Consider the following 21528-nt stretch of genomic DNA (forward strand, 5'->3'; position numbering starts at 1 on the left):
CATGAATTTATTTCCCAAATTCCCTGAATTTCATTTTCCATTACTTTTTTGGCATCATATTCAGAGAATAGATTGTCAACAGCTGCGCGTGTATCTTTGACTCCCTTGCACCATCCTAGCTTTTGAAACCATATAAAGAGCTGAAATACAGTCATACAGACAATAATATTATCAATTAGCATTAACCCTTTATGCAGATATTTTGCCGAACGTCTGAGTCGTGTCCCAGTTTAATTTATGATGAAGTAACTTGGAAAGATTTCAAACTGATATGTCATACAATTTTGTTGCAGCCAAACCGATACATTTCCACAGATGTCAAGTTCTGCAGAAGAATATTCTTTTGAATTCTAAGGTGCCAAATTGTAACAGAAATGAAATCTACATTCGGTATCAAGGACCCAACTTTACCATTATTTGCTCTGAAATCCATTTTATTAGGTCACCTGAGTAACTCAGGTGACCTATTGCTATCTGTTTTCGTCCGTCGTCGTGCCTCGTGTGTTAACATTTGAACATTTTCCGCTTCTGCTCTGAAACTGTTGAACCAATTTCAACCAAATTTGGTATGCAGCATCTTTAGGTAAAGTGAAAAAAATTGTGAATTTCATGGTCCACGACCCCCTGGGGCCTGAGGGGTGGGGCCAAAACCACTAAAATTATTGCAATCTTTTAAAATCTTCTTTACTCCTGGACATCAAGCAGGCAAACGGTTGACATGAATACAACGAGCATTGAGTCCTCTACCAAAATTGTGAAATTCATGCCCCCAGGGTCAGGGGTTCTAGTGTTAGGGCGGGGCTATATAGATTATATAGTGAGAATTTCTTTGAAAAACTCTGCTCCAGGGTATTAAAAAAAACTTACTAATGCATTATTCCTATGAAAAACTTCTTCTCTGCTCCAGGGTATTAAAAAAAACTTACTAAGCACATCGTTATGATAAGCAAGAGTGCCTCTTCCAAAATTGTTAATTTTATGGCCCAAGGGTCAGGGGTTCTGGTGTTAGGGTGGGGCTCCATTGATCATATAGTGAAAATGCATTTATTCGTTGAAAATCTTCTTCTCTGCTTCTGAGTATTAGATAAACTAACTAAGCGCAAAGTTATGATAAGCAACAGTGCCTCTTCCCAAATTGTGAATTTTATGGCCCCAGGGTCAGGGGTTCTGTTGTTAGGGCGGGGCTCCTATTGATCATATAGTGAAAATGCATTAATTCTTTGAAAATCTTCCATGCTTCTGGGTATTAAAAAAACTGATTACGTACATAGTTATGATGAGGAAGAGTGCCTTTTCCAAAATTCTGAATTTTATCGCCCCAGGGTCAGGGGTTCTAGTGTTAAGGCGGGGCTCTATTGATCATATAGTGAAAATGCATTTATTCTTTGAAAATATTCTCTGCTTCTTGGTATTAAATAAACTAAGTACATAGTTATGATGTGCAAGAGTGCTTCCTATAAAATTGTGAATTTTATGGCCCCAGGGTCAGGGATTCTGTTGTTAGGGCGGGGCTCCTATTGATCATATAGTGAAAATGCATTAATTTTTTTGAAAATCTTCTTCTCTGTTTCTATTTATTTAAAAATTAAACTAAGCACATCGTTATGATGAGCAAGAGTGCCTATTCCAAAATGTGAATTTTATGGCCCTAGGGTTAGGACGGGTCTCTGTTGATTATATAGTAAAAATTTCCTTTGCTTCTGGGTTTTATGCAGATCCAAGTTTATATATTTATGATGAACAACGGTGCATCTAGCAAAGTGGATTTTTTAAATTAATTTGCACGATGTTTTCGGCTGATTCTGTGACAGACTTGTGAAGTACTGAATAATTTATCAGTCGGATAAATAGTGGATATATGAGGTGGCTAATAACTGTTCAGCTTGTTGTCTCTTTTAGTTTTACCTTTCTTAAGCTGACGGACTGTCAGCTTTATCATCATTAGTCTTGCAGCAGCTGCCATAAGGGTTGCATTCTGAAGGAATAGAAAAATACTACTTTGGTAATGTAATATTCTATTAAGACTGTGCAGTGCATCGAAAATTATAAGATTTTTGTTGTCCTCCTACAGCTTAGATACTTGTTGACGAATGGGAAAATACTTGTTTTAATTGTATGATTTGTTGTGAAAAGGACCTTTAGATATTAACACGCATTCTCTGTAAGCACCAACGAATTTACTATAGGGCTTGGAAACGACATGTCTCGGATTTTGATGAAATTTTTACCATAGGTGTGTCTTGGTACAAAACTAGTAAATATGGTGTCGGAAGTTCCACACGTGCACTTGGTTGCCATGGAGACGGATCCATTGAATTCGGCCATTTTTGGCCCATTTTGACTAAATGAAAACATGAAAATTGAGGAAATGTAAATGAATATTTATCGGTATCTAATACACTCTAACAAAAATCATTGGATCATATGATAACATGACCTTTTAAGGTAAACAGAGGATATAATCGTTTATTCTAGAAATATTCTTCCTGTAAGAAAAAGGTCATGCAAACTGACATGGTTTCTAAAAAAATAAAAAATGAGGAAATTGGAATTTTTTGAGATCTTTGAGGCTAAATAAGAAAAATTGTCCGCGGAAATTTCCCAAATCTTACGTGGGTTATTATACTTGGGAATAAGTAGTGTCATTTCATGAAATAACATAAGTGGGCTTTTGCTCCTATTTTTAGTAACATGTATCTATAAATAGATATATTTTAGAAAAATCTGCAAAATCAAATTTTGGCAAAGTTTAAATTGTCATTAATGCATAATTAGAACGTATGTTGTAAAAATTGAGATTCTAATGACAAGAGCTGGACACCACTAGCTGGTATGGACAACGGTTGAGGGGAGTTCCCATTTCTATTTTTAGTAACAGGTGGCTATATATAGATATGTCTCTGAATATTAGGAAAAATGGCATTTTTGTTCTAATTGGAAGCTTCATATAAAAAGGCCTAACAAATATAAAGATTTCTACAATATGTTTTCAGAATGTACATGTGTTTGCACTAAAACTGCTACAATATTGAGGATGGACTCTTGTTTCATTTTATGGCAACAACGGTCTAAAAATAGATTGCTCGAATAATTAAGAAAATGTAGATTATTGCACTTTTTCAGGCAATTTTTAGATGTAGTTGCTGCATAATTAGGAAATATGTTGTAAAATTTTAGATGTAAATGACAGGATCTGGATACCACTAGCTGGTGTGGACAATGGTTGAGGGGGTTTCCCATTTCTATTTTTAGTAGCAGGTGGATAAATACAGATATGTCTCTGAATATTAGGAAAAATAGCATTTTTGTTCTAATTAGAAACTTCATATAAAAAGCCCTAACAAATATAAAGATTTCTACAATATGCTTTCAGAATGTACATGTGTTTGCACTAAAATTGCTACAATATTGAGGATGGACTCTTGTTTCATTTTATAGCAACAATGGTCTAAAAATAGATTACTCGAATAATTTGAGAAAATGTAGATTATTGCACCCTTTCAGGCACTCATAGATATAGTTGCTGCATAATTAGGAATTATTTTGTGAAATTTTAGATGTTAATGACAAGATCAGGATACCACTAGCTGGTTTGGATAATTGTTGAGGGGAATTCCTCTTTTTCTATTTTTAGTATCAGGTGGCTAAATATAGATATGTCTGAATACTAGGAAAAATGGCATTTCTGTTCTACTTGGAAGCTTAATATAAAAAGGCCTAACAAATATAAAGATTTCTACAATATGCTTTCAGAATGTACATGTGTTTGCACTAAAATTCTACAATATTGAGGATGGACTCTTGTTTCATTTTATGGCAACAATGGTCTAAAAATAGATTACTCGAATAATTAAGAAAATGTAGATTATTGCACCGTTTCAGGCACTTATAGATGTAGTTGCTGCATAATTAGGAATTATTTTGTAAAATTCTAGATGTTAATGACAAGATTTGGATACCACTAGCTGGTTTGGATGATTGTTGAGGGGAATTCCTCTTTTTCTATTTTTAGTATCATGTAGCTAAATATAGATATGTCTCTGAACATTAGGAAAAATGACATTTTTGTTTTAATTGGAAGCTTCATATAAAAAGTTTAAACAAATATAAAGCTTTCTACAATATGCTTTTAGAATGTACATGTGTTTGCACAATAATTTCAACAATATTGAGGATGAACTCTTGTTTCATTTCATATCAACAATGGTCTAAAAATAGATTATTCGAATAATGGAGAAAATGTAGATTACTGCACCTTTTTAAGCACTTTATAGATGTCATTGCTGATAACTTAGGAAGTATATTGTAAAATTTTAGATGTAAATGACCACATTTAGCAGGTGTGGACAATGGTTGAGGGGGTTTCCCATTTCTATTTTTAGTATCACGTGGCGAAATATAGATATTTAGGCCATCTATAGGAAAACTTTAAAAATCTTTTCAATTGTTCTGTAAAATAATTCCTGATTGTCCTAATTCTAGTCTTTGACAATGTACCTGTATTTTCATCTACAAGTTTATTTGTCCAAAGACTTTTAAATTTTTTAGAGGAAGACTCAAAGAGCGTATTCTGTATGGCAGTTTCTGTGGTCTGCATTTTTAGCTCTACTGGTCAGAGACCAGAAGAGCTTATGCGATAGTAATGCGTCCGGCGTCCGTCCGTCTGTCCGTCTGTCTGTCTGTCTGTCCGTCTGTCCGTCTGTCTGTAAACAATTTTTCAAAATGCTACTCCTTTTACAGTTTTGATCTGATTTCAATATAACTTGGCACACAAGTAGACTACACTAAGATACGTAATTCTGTGTATCGGTTTTTGATTTTGATAAACGGTGTTGCCGTGGTAACTAAAAATAGAAATTTCTGTGAAATTTCTTTAAAATGCTACTCCTCCTACAGTTTTGGTCTGATTTCAATATAACTTGGCACACAAGTAGACTACACTAAGATACATAATTCTGTGTATCGGTTTTTGATTTCGATGAACGTTGTTGCCGTGGTTACTAAAAATAGAAATTTCTGTGAAATTCTTTGAAAATGCTACTCCTCCTACAGTTTTGGTCTGATTTCAATATAACTTGGCACACAAGTAGACTACACTAAGATACATAATTCTGTGTATTGGTTTTTGATTTTGATAAATGGTGTTGCCGTGGTAACTAAAAATAGAAATTTCTGTGAAATTCCTTTAAAATGCTACTCCTCCTACAGTTTTGGTCTGATTTCAGTTTAACTTGGCACACAAGTAAACAACACTAAGATACATAATTCTGTATATCGGTTTTTGATTTCGATGAACGTTGTTGCCGTGGTTACTAAAAATATAAATTTCTGTGAAATTCCTTTAAAATGCTACTCCTCCTACAGTTTTGGTCTGATTTCAGTATAACTTAGCACACAAGTAGACTACACTAAGATACATAATTCTCCATATCGGTTTTTGATTTCGATAAACGGTGTTGCCTTGGTTACTAAAAATAGAAATTTCTGTGAAATTCTTTCGAAATGCTACTCCTCCTACAGTTTTGGTCTGATTTCAATATAACTTGGCACACAAGAAGACTACACTAAGATACATAATTCTGTGTATCAGTTTTTCATTTCGATGAACATTGTTGCCGTTGTTACTAAAAATAGAAATTTCTGTGAAATTCCTTTAAAACGCTATTTCTCGCACAGTTTTGGTCTGATTTCAATATAACTTTGCACACAAGCAGACTACACTAAGATACAAAATTCTGTGTATCGGTTTTTGATTTCGATGAACGTTGTTGCCCTGGTTACTAAAAATAGAAATTTCTGTGAAATTCCTTTAAATTGCTACTCCACATACAGTTTTGGTCTGATTTCAATATAACTTGGCACACAAGTAGACTACACTAAGATACATAATTTTCTGTATCTGTTTTTGATTTCGATGAACGTTGTTGATGTGGTTACTAAAAATAGACATTTCTGTGAAATTCTTTGAAAATGCTACTCCTCCTACAGTTTTGGTCTGATTTCAATATAACTTGGCACACAAGTAGACTACACTAAGATACATAATTCTGTTTATCAGCTTTTGATTTCAATAAACGCTTTTGCCGTGGTAACTAAAAATAGAAATTTCTGTGAAATTCCTTTAAAATGCTACTCCTCCTACAGTTTTGGTCTGATTTCAATATAACTTTCTGTGAAATTCCTTTAAAATGCTACTCCTCCTACAGTTTTGGTCTGATTTCAATATAACTTCGCAAACTTGTAGACTACACTAAGAACATAAAGAGACTTTATCAAGGATCATTATTCTATCTATTGCTGTTGTTAAGTTTCAATTCCCAACTGCTGAAGTACTTTTCTCTTCCTTTGCTATAAGTACAAACCAGTAGAGCTTCAGTCTCGACAGAGACTTCTGGTTTTTTGTAGTCACCATATTTCAAGAACCTTTTGTCATTTATTGTCAAAATTGTCACAGAGTATCTAAGGATTTTTGTTAATATATACTCGTAAAAGTCCAATACTTGCTCTTAAGGCGATTTTTTTTTTACTTTTGACATGTCTATATGCAAAATATTACTTAAAGTCGCTAAGTGCTAAAACAACTAGTAAGAATACCTTTAAACAATAATTCTCATTAGTATATCATCATGAACGGCTAGCTGCCGTACCTCTCTCTATCTAGCTCAAGAACCCGTATGTATACAAACGTATCTAGGTAATTAGGTTATCGCAATACCTATATATTTACAATACACAACTTGTATCATTAAAACAGTAATACCAATACGATAATATTTATTTCAAATACATAACATTATTACAAGAAAACAATAATCGAGTCAAAGTACTGGATAAATACGAAATTCTTAATACAAATCATGTTCAGATCGGGACCGGAATCGCAATTTAAAAACGTGTGATTTCCCGGTAAAGTCAAAACATCTTTCTTAACAGTTTTGGATACAAGTTGCAGTTTTCCACAGAAATAGACATACTTATATGAAAAGAGGTAATTAAGTATGTACAAATTTATGATTAACATCGAAATTAATAAACATAATATGCATTTTTACAGTAATCGTGTAGAAATACCAGTCCGAATTTCCTCGACATGTCACAACAAAGTATATGACAGAAAATATCGCACATTGTATACAGGAAAACGCAATGAACATTTCACATTTATCACACATGTATATTCTTTCTCTAGTAATTTCCTAGATAGAATGTTCTATCGTTAAAATGATAAATGTCCTACGGACCCGGTTTAACGATAGAATGCGTTCCGTGTATTCACAATGTAGCAAAGTAAACACGGGCGATAACTCGTACAAGTGCATTTACTATGAACAATCAAGTGAGTTCCGAACGTAAACAATGGCGAAATTTGAAACGAGAAGAAACGTTGAGAAAATTAGTTGAATTTTCGTCTTTATTTAGGCTAAACTTTAGGTTTAAATACTTAAGCAGTCCTAAAAAGGTTTGTTTTGATTAATTTATAAGTTTTTTTTCAGTGCAAATCCGTTTGTATCCTTCAAAATCGTTTCGGTGCGATTCTGCAATTTTTGCTACATTGCGAGTATATGGGTGGTATTCTAACTTTGGTGAGGGCTTGTCCCGAGACACAGTTAGATTATTCTAACTTAGTAATTTCCATATCAAAACATTTCCTGTATCCATTGTTAATAGCCCTCCTGAGCCTGAAATTGACACCAATCGAAAATATCAATGGTTTATACTGCCAATTTGGATGGAAAGACAATTCTTTCTATTGCAATGCTCACGATCATAGGAGGCGCTGCGGTTCGTTCATTTACGTAGCATGCCTAATATGCCCGCGTTTTGTAGATGTATTTCATACCCATGTTTTCTCCATCATTACTCCAAACATTTAAATGACAATGATCACAATAGACGCATAATGAACAAAACCGAGAGAAATCGAAAGAATTTTCCCGGGAAAATCTTTGTATTAAAAAAAACTACTTTAGGTGAGGAATATAATATTAATACATATTTCCACTTTGATATATATATATTAATTGAAAGGGATTTTATTTATTTACTTAATGCTGGTTCAAGTTTAAAAATCCATATGGTATTTCTCGAGAAAAACGGCTGAGATGTCCGTCTTTCGGTAAACAGAGGAAATTCCAACTACAACTAGTACAAGTAGTTCACACATGATGTGATCATATATAAGGTACTAACAGTAACCTAGACGGTGGAGAATTTATAAATTTCAATTATTATACACAAAACATCTGTTTTATGAGGATTTATTTGTTGTCTGATAAAAATAAATTAGCACAAATTCACATGTAACTTATATATCTCAGTCTATATTATATACAGTTTTAAAATTCCATACGTTTAGTCTTGTAACTTACTGCTAATTTAAGAGTATTTTTGTCCCCCGCTTGAAAAGTGGGGGATATTTATTTGGGCTTGTCCGTCCGTCCGTCCGTTCGTCTTTCTGTCTGTCTGTAACGCTTTCGTTTCCACACGATATCTCGAGAACGCTTTGAGCTTTTGCAATGAAACCTTGCATAGCAACTCCCTATGGACTAACAAAGACCCCTATCGATTTTGAGGTCAAAAGGTCAAGGTCATAAATAAGCAAATTCTGTCTGTTATAACACTTTCGTTTCCACACAATATCTCGAGAACCCTTTGAGCTTTTGCAATGATATTTTGCACAACAACTCTCTGTGGTCTATGGAAGACCCCTATTGATTTTGAGGTCAAAAGGTCAAAGTTCAAGGTCGTTAATTTATACATTTTGTTTGGGTGAAATACTATCATTTTCGGGCGATATTTCAAGAAGGTTTTGAGCCTTTGCTATGTAATCTTATACCAGAACTCCCTAGGACCTCTCTCACTCCTGTCAAAGTGCCCCGCCCCGTTTGTTTTATTAGTATTTATTGTATTACATGTCGCTATTATTAGCACAGGAACATGAGGAGAATTATTACGTATAAAACAGGTTCTCAGTGGACTTTATATTCTTATTACATCTATTAGAACTGTTTAATAAAGGTTGAATAAGACACCATGCATTGTGTAAAATTTTGACAATATCGAGCGTGAATATATACATGTATGTCACTTCATGTTTGTATACAATTATCCTTTTATTACAGCGGTTCCGTGGTCTAGTGGTAATGTCACTCGCTTCGCGTGTGAGAGGGCCCCGGATTGAGTCTCGGACGATCCATTTTTTTTTTCGAAATACTTTTCTTTTTTCACTAAACGAAATTTATGAGGTCTGGCTTGTACAAACTCATAATATCATCATTAAAGTGTGATAAATATTCAATATAAAAAAGAATCTTCAACACATATAATAAAGAATAATCCATCAAACCTTTATAATTCTACAAATTCAGTGAAGGGGATCCGAACCCCCTCCCCCCCCCCGACTCCGAACTGCGCATTGTTTACTTTTCCCTAAGCGGGGGACACAAATTCTTTGAATTAGCTTGTTACTTCTTATAATAATTATTATTATGAACAATATAGTTTGTATAATGAATTACTCAATTGTTTTTGAGAAATGAAAAAAAAAATCTGATTTTATATAAATTCGTATAAATTAATTAATATTAATTATTATAATTTTCAGCATATTGTTAGCAACACTCCAACATATCATGAATGTAGTCAATCTTATTCAGCAGTCAATGATTAATGGTAAGAGAACCTTTATTTCACCAAGAAAATTATATTTGTCCCGCTTTGTTCTGAAAACGTTCAAAGATGTAAAGCTACACCCTGTATTAGATGCTCTGATGTTTGAAGTTTTTGAACGTGAAAAGAAAGACGATTTGCTTAAAGTAAAACACATTTTGGAAGAACTGTTGTTAGATTATGTTTCTGAAGAAAACAAATACATTGAAACATTTTGTGAACACCTCATTGACATTCTTATTGTTGAGAAATCTAACAAGAGATTGGGCTTTACTGATTTACCTGAGACATACTGGAAGTTGTCCAAGGGACATATTAAAACATCGTACTGTCTTATATTATGACAAAAAGGTAGCATGGAAAGCTTTGGAATAACTCTTGAAGACATGAACAGTGCGTCAGTGCCTACCATTTGCAATATACCAAATGACTTGGTTTTAGATTTGTTAAAGGTTGTGAAATCCAAGAAAGAATTGATAATTGATGACTTATTTAATTGGTTGCAAAAAAATTGTGGTAAAAATTTAAGTGTCAACGAGACCAATTTCCGCTTCCAAGAGTAGAAGAGTGTTTTGATGTACTACATGAAGCTTCAGTGTTTTCAACCATGGATCTGACTAGTGGTTACAATCAAATACCAGTTAAGGAATCAGATCGCTTTAAAACAGCATTTACAACACTCTGGTTTATATGAATATAACAGAATGCCGTTCGGATTATCAAATGCTCCGGCTACATTTCAAAGGCTGATGCAGCAGTGTTTCAGAGAAGAGATTTTTCATATTCTACTTATTTTCTTGGATGATATAATTGTGTATTCTAAAACTTTGGATGAGCATATACAACGCTTAGATACAGTATTTACCATTTTGAAGAAACACGGATTGAAAATGAAAAAGTGTAGTTTTTTCAAAAAATCTGTTCGTTATTTAGGTAACATTGTCAGTCAGGATGGCATATCAACAAATGAAGAAACTAGAAGTCTCTGTCGAGACTGTAGCTCTACTGGTTTATACTTAAAACAAAGGAAGAGAAAAGTAGCAGTTGGGACTTGAGACTTTAAATCAGCAATAAATAGAAAAATGATCCTTGCCACTCATCAAAATAAAAACCGATGCACAGAATTATGTATCTTAGTATAGTCTACTTGTGTGCCAAGTTATATTGAAATCGAACTAAAACTGTAGGAGGAGTAGCATTTTGAAACAATTTCACAAAAATTTCTATTCTTAGTAACCATGGCAACACCGTTCATTGAAATCAACAACCAATGCACAGAATTATGCATCTTAATGTAGTCTACTTGTGTGCCAAGTTATATTAAAATTGGACTAAAACTGTACGAGAAGTAGCATTTTGAAACAATTTCACATAAATTTCCATTTTTAGCAACCACAGCAACACCGTTCATCGAAATCTAAACCGATGCACAAAATTATGTATCTTAGTGTAGTCTTCTTGTGTGCCAAGTTATATTGAAATCGACCAAAATTGTAGGAGGAGTAGCGTTTTAAAGGAATTTCACAAAAAATTCTATTTTTAGCAGCCATGGCAACACCGTTCATCGAAATGAAAAACTGATGCACTATTTTATGTATCTTTGTGTAGTCTACTTGTATGCCAAGTTATATTGAAATCAGATCATAACTGTAGGAGGAGTAGCGTTTTAAAGGAATTTCACAGAAAATTCTATTTTTAGTAACCATGGCAACACCGTTCATCGAAATGAAAAACCGATGCACTATTTTATGCATCTTAGTGAAGTCTACTTGTATGCCAAGTTATATTGAAATCAGATCAAAATTGTAGGAGGATTAGCGTTTTAAAGGAATTTCACAGAAAATTCTATTTTTAGTAACCATGGCAACACCATTCATCGAAATCAAAAACCGATGCACTGTTCTATGAATCTTAGTGTAGTCTACTTGTGTGCCAAGTTATATTGAAATCAGACCAAAACTGTAGAAGGAGTAGCGTTTTAAACAAATTTCACAGAAAATTCTATTTTTAGTAACCATGGCAACACCGTTCATCGAAATCAAAAACCGATGCACCATTCTATGTATCTTAGTGTAGTCTTCTTGTGTGCCAAGTAATATTGAAATCAGACCAAAACTGTAGAAGGAGTAGCGTTTTAAAAGAATTTCACAGAAAATTCTATTTTTAGGTCACCTGAGTAAACTCAGGTGACCTATTGCCATCTGTTTTCGTCCGTCGTCGTGCGTCGTGCGTCGTCCGTTAACATTTGAACATTTTCAGCTTCTTCTCTGCAACCACTGAACCAATTTCAACCAAATTTGGCACAAAGCATCTATGGGTGAAGGGGAACAAAAAATTGCAAATTCCATGGTCCCTGCCCCCCTGGGGCCTGGGGGGTGGGGCAAAAACCACTAAAATTAATGCAATCTTTAAAAATCTTCTTCTTTACTCCTGGACATCAAGCAGTTAAACTGTTTGCATGATTGTAATCAGCATTGAGTCCTCTACCAAAATTGTGAAATTTATGGCCCCGGGGTCAGGGGTTCTAGTGCTAGGGTGGGGCTAAATAAGTATATAGTAAAAATGCATTATTTCTTTGAAAATCTTCTTCTCTGCTCCTGGGTATTAAATAAACTAACTAAGAGTATAGTTATGATGAGCAAGAGTGCCTCTACCAAAATTGTGAATTTTATGGCCCCAGGGTCAGGGGTTCTAGTGTTAGGGCGGGGCTCTATAGATTATATAGTGAAAATTCATGAATTCTTTGAAAATCTTCTTCTCTGCTCTTGAGTATTAAATAAACTAACTAAGTGCATAGTTATGATGAGCAAGAGTGCCTCTACCAAAATTGTGAAATTTATGACCCCAGGGTCAGGGGTTCTAGTGCTAGGGATGGGCTAAATAAGTATATAGTGAAAATGCATTATTTCTTTGAAAATCTTCTTCTCTACTCCTGGGTATTAAATAAACTGAGTGCATAGTTATGATGAGCTAGAGTGCTTCTACCAAAATTGTGAATTTTTTTGCCCCAGGGTCAGGGGTTCTAGTGTTAGGGCGGGGCTCCATAGATTATATAGTGAAAATGCATTATTTCTTTGAAAATCTTCTTCTCTGCTCCTGGGTATTAAATAAACTAACTAAGTGCATAGTTATGATGAGCAAGAGTGCCTCTACCAAAATTGTGAATTTTATGGCCCCAGGGTCAGGGGTTCTAGTGTTAGGGCGGGGCTCTATAGATTTTATAGTGAAAATTCATGAATTCTTTGAAAATCTTCTTCTCTGCTCCTGAGTATTAAATAAACTAACTAAGTGCATAGTTATGATGAGCAAGAGTGCCTCTACCAAAATTGTGAAATTTATGACCCCGGGGTCAGGGGTTCTAGTGCTAGGGTGGGGCTAAATAAGTATATAGTGAAAATGCATTATTTCTTTGAAAATCTTCTTATCTACTCCTGGTTATTAAATAAACTAACTGAGTGCATAGTTATGATGAGCTAGAGTGCTTCTACCAAAATTGTGAATTTTTTTGCCCCAGGGTCAGGGGTTCTAGTGTTAGGGCGGGGCTCTATAGATTATATAGTGAAAATGCATTATTTCTTTGAAAATCTTCTTCTCTGCTCCTGAGTGTTAAATAAACTAACTAAGTGCATAGATATGATGTGCAAGAGTGCTTCTACCAAAAATGTGAAATTAATGGCCCCAGGGTCAGGGGTTCTAGTGTTAGGGTGGGGCTCTATTGATCATATAATGGAAATACGTGAATTCTTTGAAAAAAATTCTTTTCTGCTCCTAGGAATTAAACTAAGTGCATAGTTATGATGAGCAAGAAAACCTCTTCCAAAATTTTGATTTTATAGCCCTAGGGTCAGGGGTTCTAGTGATAGGGTGGGGCTCTAATGATTATATAGTGAAAATACATTAAATCTCTGAAAATTTTCTTTTCTGCTCTTGGGTATTAAGCAGATAAACTACCTATGTAGTTATGATGAGCAAGGACCCTAATCTTCCAGAATTGTGAATTTCAAGGCCCCAGGGTTCGGTGGTACCATAGGGGGGGGGGGTGTTCTTATATACTGAAACTGGATGAGATCTGCTCCTTGGTATTAATCAAATATTTTTGAAAAGCAAGGGTGCCTTTTTCAAAAATTGTGCAATGTGTGGATCTAGGCCTAAGGGTCAGGGGTTCATGTGTGATAGGGGCATTACTGATTATTGCTGAATATTACTAATTACTTGAAATGCATTTTTTGTTCCCACACCCTGTCTATGGGTATTAAGTAAACAAACTAAGCAACTGCTAAGTGTATTGTTATGATGATCAAATGGTGCCTCTTTCAAAATTGTGAATGCCATAGCATCTTGCTTAAAACATTAATCAAATTAAATCGCTGTAAAGTTGTTGCATAATGCTCAGGTGACCTATAAGGCCCATGGGCCTCTTGTTAGTAACTATGGAAACACCGTTCATCGAAATCAAAAACCGATGCACTATTCTATGTATCTTAGTGTAGTCTACTTGTGTGCCAAGTTATATTGAAATCAGACCAAAACTGTAGAAGGAGTAGGGTTTTTAAGGAATTTCAAAGAAAATTCTATTTTTAGTAACCATGGCAACACCGTTCATCGAAATCAAAAACCGATGCACTGTTCTATGTATCTTACGAGGGCCGTTCAAAAATTACGCGGACTTGCTGCACAGAAAAAATAATTGACGACAAAATCGGGCAAAATGTCGCACATAATATAAAAGAATCTTAACTTATATGGTGTACAAAATTTCATATCAAAATGTTGTAAATTGGTATCAATTTTTAGTGATTCTTCATGACATATCATTAAGTCACGGAGCAGCAATATCTTCGAAGCCACAGACATCATAAAAAATATGTGAATGAACTTTCATTTTCTCAACATTTTCCAAAGAGTACCTGTACAGTTTGAGTTATCTTATCCACTCAACATCCAAACACCATTTCTTGTCAAGCTTTAAATCTATTAAACAAGTAAAGAATATTCTTTTTTGTTTTAAAACCAAAAACCTGCAGGTACTTATGGGATATAGTATGATATTGATGACTCTCAATCCATTCTTAGTAGTCCGGATCAAGTTTTCGTCGATAATCTTCTTCCCGTCCTCCCGTATAGTCATTTAACAGAGGTCTAATGGTCTAAAATTCCTATTTGCTATTTGTGGACAAATGTCACGAATACCCTAGTTTACTACATGTTTTATTATTCATATTTCGGATCTATGTTGACGATATCTCGAGCATTACACATAATTTAACTAAAGTGTGGTGCGCCGTCATTTCACGAGACGTCATTTTCACAGTCGTTTTCACGGGAATCGCATCAGAGGAAAATCACTTTATTTCTGTTAGTACTTCAAATATCACGCCAGAAATCCAAATACACAATAATAGAACAATTCAAAGATAAATTTGAGAAAATTGTCGAAAACTATTGCGAATTATAGAAAATAAATGAGTTAAATTTTGGATTCCAAATTCTTTTGCTTCAGATTTTTTGTCGTGCTCCTTACCTCTCCATCAGCGATATCAATATACCGATAATTTCAGTTGAATGTTTTTAAAATACAGGAATTTTGACCAAAATTTATTGGAATCTTTGAGATACATATTTCTGTGAAATTTCATATCTCTATGACGTCTGTAAGATTAAATAATAGCACAGTCCGCGTAATTTTTGAACGGCCCTCGTAGTTTAATCTAGTTGTGTGCCAAGTAATATTGAAATCAAACTAAAATTGTAGGAGGAGTAGCGTTTTGAAAAATTGTTTACAGACAGACGGACAGACAGACGGACGGACGCCGGACGCATTACTATCGCATAAGCTCTTCTGGTCTCTGACCAGTAGAGCTAAAAACCAATAAACAGCAATGGAATATGCCTATAGAACAATATACATGATTATAACTTTAAATAGAATGAAAAACTAGAGCAAAGCTCGTTGCAAAGCAACGAGTAGGTCTTCCGTCCTGTTTGACCGGGAGTAGTTTTCATTTTTAACGAATATGAGAAATAACGCCCCAAAATTGGTTGAATCCTCAAAATCTATGTTAATTAATGCAAAAATAAGCCATTTTTTGCTACTTGCGGTTTGACCACAAGTGACGACGACGGACGGAAAATTTATTTTGATGTTCTTTGTGACATAAGATACCCAAAAACTTGTCAAGAATGACCAAAATACGCGTTTTCCGACTACTTCCGGTTTGGCCGGAAGTGACGTCGTCGGATGTATTTAGACGACGCCCGTAGATTAAGCTTGACATTTTGAACAACTTTGCTTCTTTGATGTATTACAAATTCTCAATATTTTTTGAGATATAAAGAAAAAACTTATGGCCCCTCCAGTCCCTTAATTTTAGGGGCCAGCCTTTTTTTCGAGATATCATTTGAAAGATCTTGGAATTCTACACTTCTTTTGTTCTATGTTATAACAAAATATTTCAAAGTAAAAAGATATCATAGAAGAGGTTGTAGGACAATTTTCGGGCCATAGCGAGCGCCGACGCGCGGCACTTCCGATAAAAATGAAATTCATTTTGCACATCTATAGACTTAGGACTATCATACCTGAAATTTTCACGTTTCTATCTTAAGCCAGTTTTTAGAACGACCTGACCCTTCAAAAATCATAAAATCGACAATATTTCCGGACCGGAAGTGACGTCATCAAAACGGAAAAAAATGAATCAAGTTCAAGTAATGTTACATGACTCCTGAAATTCATCGTCAAAGTTAAAATTCAGCAGAAATTGTTCATTGGAATGAGGATTCTCTGCTGGAGCTGACTTGGAGTCAGATAAAGTTACGTTTGCACACTCGACGGGGGTTTTGTCCAAGTCTATCGTTTGAATGTGGAACGAATTGTCAAGTGGTTTGAAATGAGCCAGAATTGATCCTTTATTTACAAACATAGGTTCGAGAGGGTTCAATATCTTAATAGGGACTGAGCCGTTCGTTGAAATAGTAGATACTGATTTCACTAGAAGTAACCCTTTCGTCAAAAACAAATACTTATGTACAGAACAAACACCTGGTAAATCTATCATTTTGGTTTTGCGAACTTTGCCACTTATGAACATTTCTGACTTTGGTGGCACTGAAAAACTAGATCTACATCTAATTTTAATTTGTACATTTGCTCTGACCTCTAAAAGATACAAATTTGTCAAAATCTAACACAATCTTTTTAGAAATCAAATAAGTACCATGTATTAAAGGATGAGATGCACAATCTAAAATATATACAAATGTTGAATGTACTTCAGACGAACAAGCTGTCTGCACTGAGATACTGGCTGTCCCAAAGACGCAAACAGACTGATTATTGGCCAATTTGACAGTCTGTTCACTGCTGGAACGAAAATTTGATTTGCTTTGAACCGGCAATTTATCTAAGAGAGGCTTTGAAATGATATTGATACTACTACCACTATCTAACAGTGCAGTAACTTGCATATCTTGGATCTTGACTGGCATGTACATAAATTCCCCAGCACTATTTTTATCACATTCACTATTTACACTTGCACAAAACACATGTGCCTTTTGCAGACTGGGCGCGGTTAGTTTACCGCAACGGTGACCTTTTACAGGCCGCAGCACTGTGTCCGTTTTGCTTACAGATCTCGCACAATACGGATGGTTCGTGCGGTCCCTCTCCGTTACAGTTGTACTCAGCTTGTCGATGGTTTGGGCCAGTGCAATTGTAACACATGCACGTATCAGGATTTCCTAGTTGGTTGGCAGGCGCGAAGCCAGACGTACGTTTGTACGCACAAACGTCCACATCATTTTTGAAAAAAAGGAGAGAGAGAGAGAGAGAGGCAGGCGTAATTTCTAAGTACATACTTGTATGTTCAGCATACGCATATTTTGCAAAGAAAAAAAATTAATTTTAACAGAATCTGTTCTTTATTATATACGATACATATTATACGCCTCTCTAAAACCGATTGATTGTATACTGTTTAAGGTCCCTCTCCAGAATATTTCACTGATATGGAGACGTCACCATTGCCGGTGAAGGGCTGCAAATTTAGGCCTATGCTCGGCACTTACGGCCTTTGAGCAGGGAGGGATCTTTATCGTGCCACACCTACTATGACACGGGGCCTCGGTTTATACGGTCTCATCCGAAGGACCGAGATTTTCCCTGAATTTGGTTTAGTATTATCAAATATTGCTAAGATTTTTAAGTGCTTTACAGTCTACTTAATGTTCTACCACACCGACTGTTTTACCATACTAAGGTATTTTGGACAGATCCTTTCTTATATTGAGTGTTTGTCCGCATTTTGTACAGAAACAGCTGACCTCAATTATGTGTCACAAACTTCTTATCTAAATTGTAAGAAATATGCATTCAGGAGGTTCGAAAATGCACATCGAAACTCGAAAATTCACTAGTTTCCGGGGGTGTCGCCCCCTGGGCCCCAGCAGAGCTAGAAAATAGGGCTTTATCATGTTAACCAGTTAAGTTGTTAAGGTGGCAATAAACTCCCCTGCCTACTTGGGGATCCACATCAAAAGTACCCTGGCTACGCCCCTGGTTGGGCTGGTCTTGGGCGATGGGCGGCTTTCCTCTCTGGGTCCGTGGCCTCTAGGCGGTCCATTCGTTCCACGCGCTGGGACAAAAGCTTCTCCATGTTGGAAAAGGTCGCTGAGGGTTCCTTTGGTGTAACGGCAGCGACCGAAACTGGAGCCGTAGACTGGCGATATCCATAAGCCTCTCCGAGTGTGGCTTGTTGTAAAGCATCCGTTAAATTTGTGACAGATGCGGTCCGTTCAAAGAACGCAAACTGTTGTGGTAGGTCATTGAGAAATTTAGTAATAAGGTCTCTATCAGGTTTTTGTAGTTTAAACCCCTTTTCTAGAATTTAGCTATGAAAATCCTTAGCGGGCTGTGTGCGACTGAGAGAAAGACTCAAATATGGCACTCTCCGCAACCATATTTGGATCCAGCATATCAGTTTTGGCGTACTGACATACGAAAGCGAGTCTAACATATGTCCATGTGCCCTTTGATGTATCATTCAAATTCAACCAAATTAGGGCAGGGCCTTTTAGGTGTAGATGAAAGGCAGCAATCCTTCGGTTGTCATCTCTCATTAAAAGCTCGCCTGACGTGGTTTGCTTCATTCCATCAAGTGCAAAGAAATCAATAATTATATATATATTACATAATTTCTTTCTCTCGGTAATCTATCTCTAAAAGACCATGAAGCTCAATTTCTTTTAAATCATGGTGAAGATGAATTTACTGAACATTTATTTGCAATAACATCTTTCTTTACTCATTTATACTACGTTTTATGTTATAACATGTTTTTCTGTGGAAGAGGGGGATTTGTACAAGTAGCGTGTAAAAAACAAGAGGCCACCTGAGCATTATACAACAACTTTCCAGTTATTGAATTTGATTCATGTTTTAAGCCAGATGCTATATGGCATTCACAATTTTGAAAGAGGCACCATTGATCATCATAACAATACACTTAGCAGTTGCTTAGCTTGGTTACTGAATATCCATACGCAGGGTAGGGAACAAAATTTCATTCCAACTAATCTGTAATATTCAGCAATAACCAGTAGTGCCCCTAACACTGTGACATAAACCCCTGACCCTAGGTCCACACATTGCACAAATTTTAAAAAGGCACACCTAAAATTGCCTATCAAAAAATAAATAAATGTTTTATAAATACAAAAGAGCATATTTCAAATAATTAATTCATTTTCAGTATATAAGTAGAGCCCCCTTACCCCACCCCTGACCCTGAATTCACAATTCTGCAAGATTAGGGCCATTGCTCATCATAACTATTTAGGTAGTTCATCTGCTTCATACCAAGAGAAAGAGAAGAAAATTTTCAAAGATTTAATGTATTTTCACTATATAATCAATAGAGCCCCGCCCTAACACCAGAACCCCTGACCCTGGGGCCATATAGTTCATAATTTTAGAAGAGGCAGTTAGTTTATCCAATACCTAGGAGCAGAGAAGAAGATTACCAAAGAATTCATGTATTTTCTTTATATAATCAATAGACCCCCCCCCCCCTAACACCAGAACCCTTGACCCTGGGGCCACAAAATTCACAATTTTGGTAAGAGCACTCTTGCTCATCATAACTATGCACTTAGTTAGTTTATTTAATACCAAGGGCCAGAGAAGAAGATTTTCAAAGAAATCATGTATTTTCACTATATATAATCAATAGAGCCCCACCCTAACACCAGAACACCTGACCCTGGGGCCATAAAATTCACAATTTTGATAGAGGCACTCTTGCTCATCATAACTATGCACTTAGTTGGTCTATTCAATACCCAGGAGCAGAGAAGATTTTCAAATAAATAATGCATTTTCACTATATACTTATTTAGCCCCGCCCTAGCACTAGAACCCCTGACCCCAGGGCCATGAATTTCACAAGTTTGGTAGAGGACTCAATGCTGATTACAATCATGCAAACAGTTTGACTGCTTGATGTCCAGGAGTAAAGAAGAAGATTTTTAAAGATTGGATTAATTTTAGTGATTTTGGCCCCACCCCTCAGGCCCCAGGGGGGCAGGGATCATGAAATTCACAATTTTTGTTCCCCTTCACCCAAAGATACTTTGTGCCAAATTTGTTTGAAATTGGTTCAGTGGTTGCAGAGAAGAAGCTGAAAATGTTCAAATGTTAACACACGACGCACGACGGACGAAAACGGATAGCAATAGGTCACCTGAGTTTACATTGGGGAAAAGAAGGCTGACTGTTCGCAATCCTAGAAACAGAAAAAAGTACAGCGTTGAATTTGTGATAGTGTCAGGAACAGAACTTAACCCTATTCTTGAAGTATCGGCGATACAATCGATGAAACTTATCACTGTGAATAAGCAGAACTTTGTCGCACAGATTGGTGGAAAGTGTAGTGATACTACAGAGCCTCTTACCAAAGAACATTTGAAACAACAGTATCCAACATTATTTGATGGAATTGGAAAACTTGAAGGAGAGTTACACCTCAGGATTGACACTACTGTGCAGCCAACAAAGATAAGTACCAGGAAAGTGCCACTATCGCTCAAGTCGGATCTAAAGAAAGAACTTGATCGGCTACAGAATCTAGGAGTTATCTCTCCAGTAACGACTCCAACTGACTGGATATCATCCATGGTTGTAGCGAGGAAGTCAAATGGGGCAATTAGACTTTGTATTGATCCGAAACCCCTAAATGTAGCACTTCAGAGGAATCATTACCCCACTCCAACAATAGAAGACATCCTACCAGATTTGACAAATGCCAGGATCTTCTCAGTAGTGGACGCGGAGGACGGATTTTGGCATGTCCTGCTCGACAAAACCAGTAGTTTCCTAACAACATTTGGAACACCCTGGGGACGTTACCGTTGGTTGAGGATGCCTTTTGGCATAGCACCAACACCTGAAGAATTTCAGAGGATTTCAAACCAAAGCAATTCACGATGATATACTTGTCTACGGTTGCGGAGACACAGATGAAGAGGCGATTAGAGACCATAATCGAAAGCTGATTGAGTTGATGTACCGATGTAAGCAGAACATTAAACTGAACCTTGACAAACTGAAATTAGGACTTACATCAGTGTCTTACCTTGGACATGTTATTTCAAAGCAGGGACTGAGTGCTGATCCAAGTAAAGTACAAGCAATTAGAGAGATGCCTACTCCTACAGACAGACAAGCAGTACAGCGTTTGTTAGGAATGGTCAATTTTGTGCAGAGATTTGTACCCAATCTTTCAGAAGTTACTTCTACGCTTCGGGACTTGTTGAAAAGTGACACTTATTTTCATTGGGATGAGCAAGTCCATGGAAATG

At 35.9% G+C, this 21528-nt stretch overlaps 1 protein-coding gene across 1 annotated transcript; it reads left to right on the forward strand.

Moving 5' to 3' along the window:
* The first annotated feature begins 20542 nt into the window (after positions 1-20542).
* Positions 20543-21157, forward strand: LOC134250358 (uncharacterized protein K02A2.6-like). Its single transcript, XM_062732714.1, has one exon. It carries the CDS (start codon positions 20543-20545, stop codon positions 21155-21157), a length of 615 nt encoding a protein of 204 aa, XP_062588698.1.
* Positions 21158-21528: the final 371 nt, after the last annotated feature.

This window comes from Saccostrea cucullata, unplaced genomic scaffold, assembly GCF_032062105.1.
Source record: "Saccostrea cucullata isolate Sc308-1 unplaced genomic scaffold, CSIRO_AGI_Scuc_v1 ctg1634, whole genome shotgun sequence".
Classification (NCBI taxonomy): domain Eukaryota; kingdom Metazoa; phylum Mollusca; class Bivalvia; order Ostreida; family Ostreidae; genus Saccostrea; species Saccostrea cuccullata.

Excerpts from the sequence above, each read along its gene's own strand:
- LOC134250358 (XM_062732714.1), top strand. The coding sequence starts at position 20,543 with ATGAAACTTATCACTGTGAATAAGCAGAACTTTGTCGCACAGATTGGT.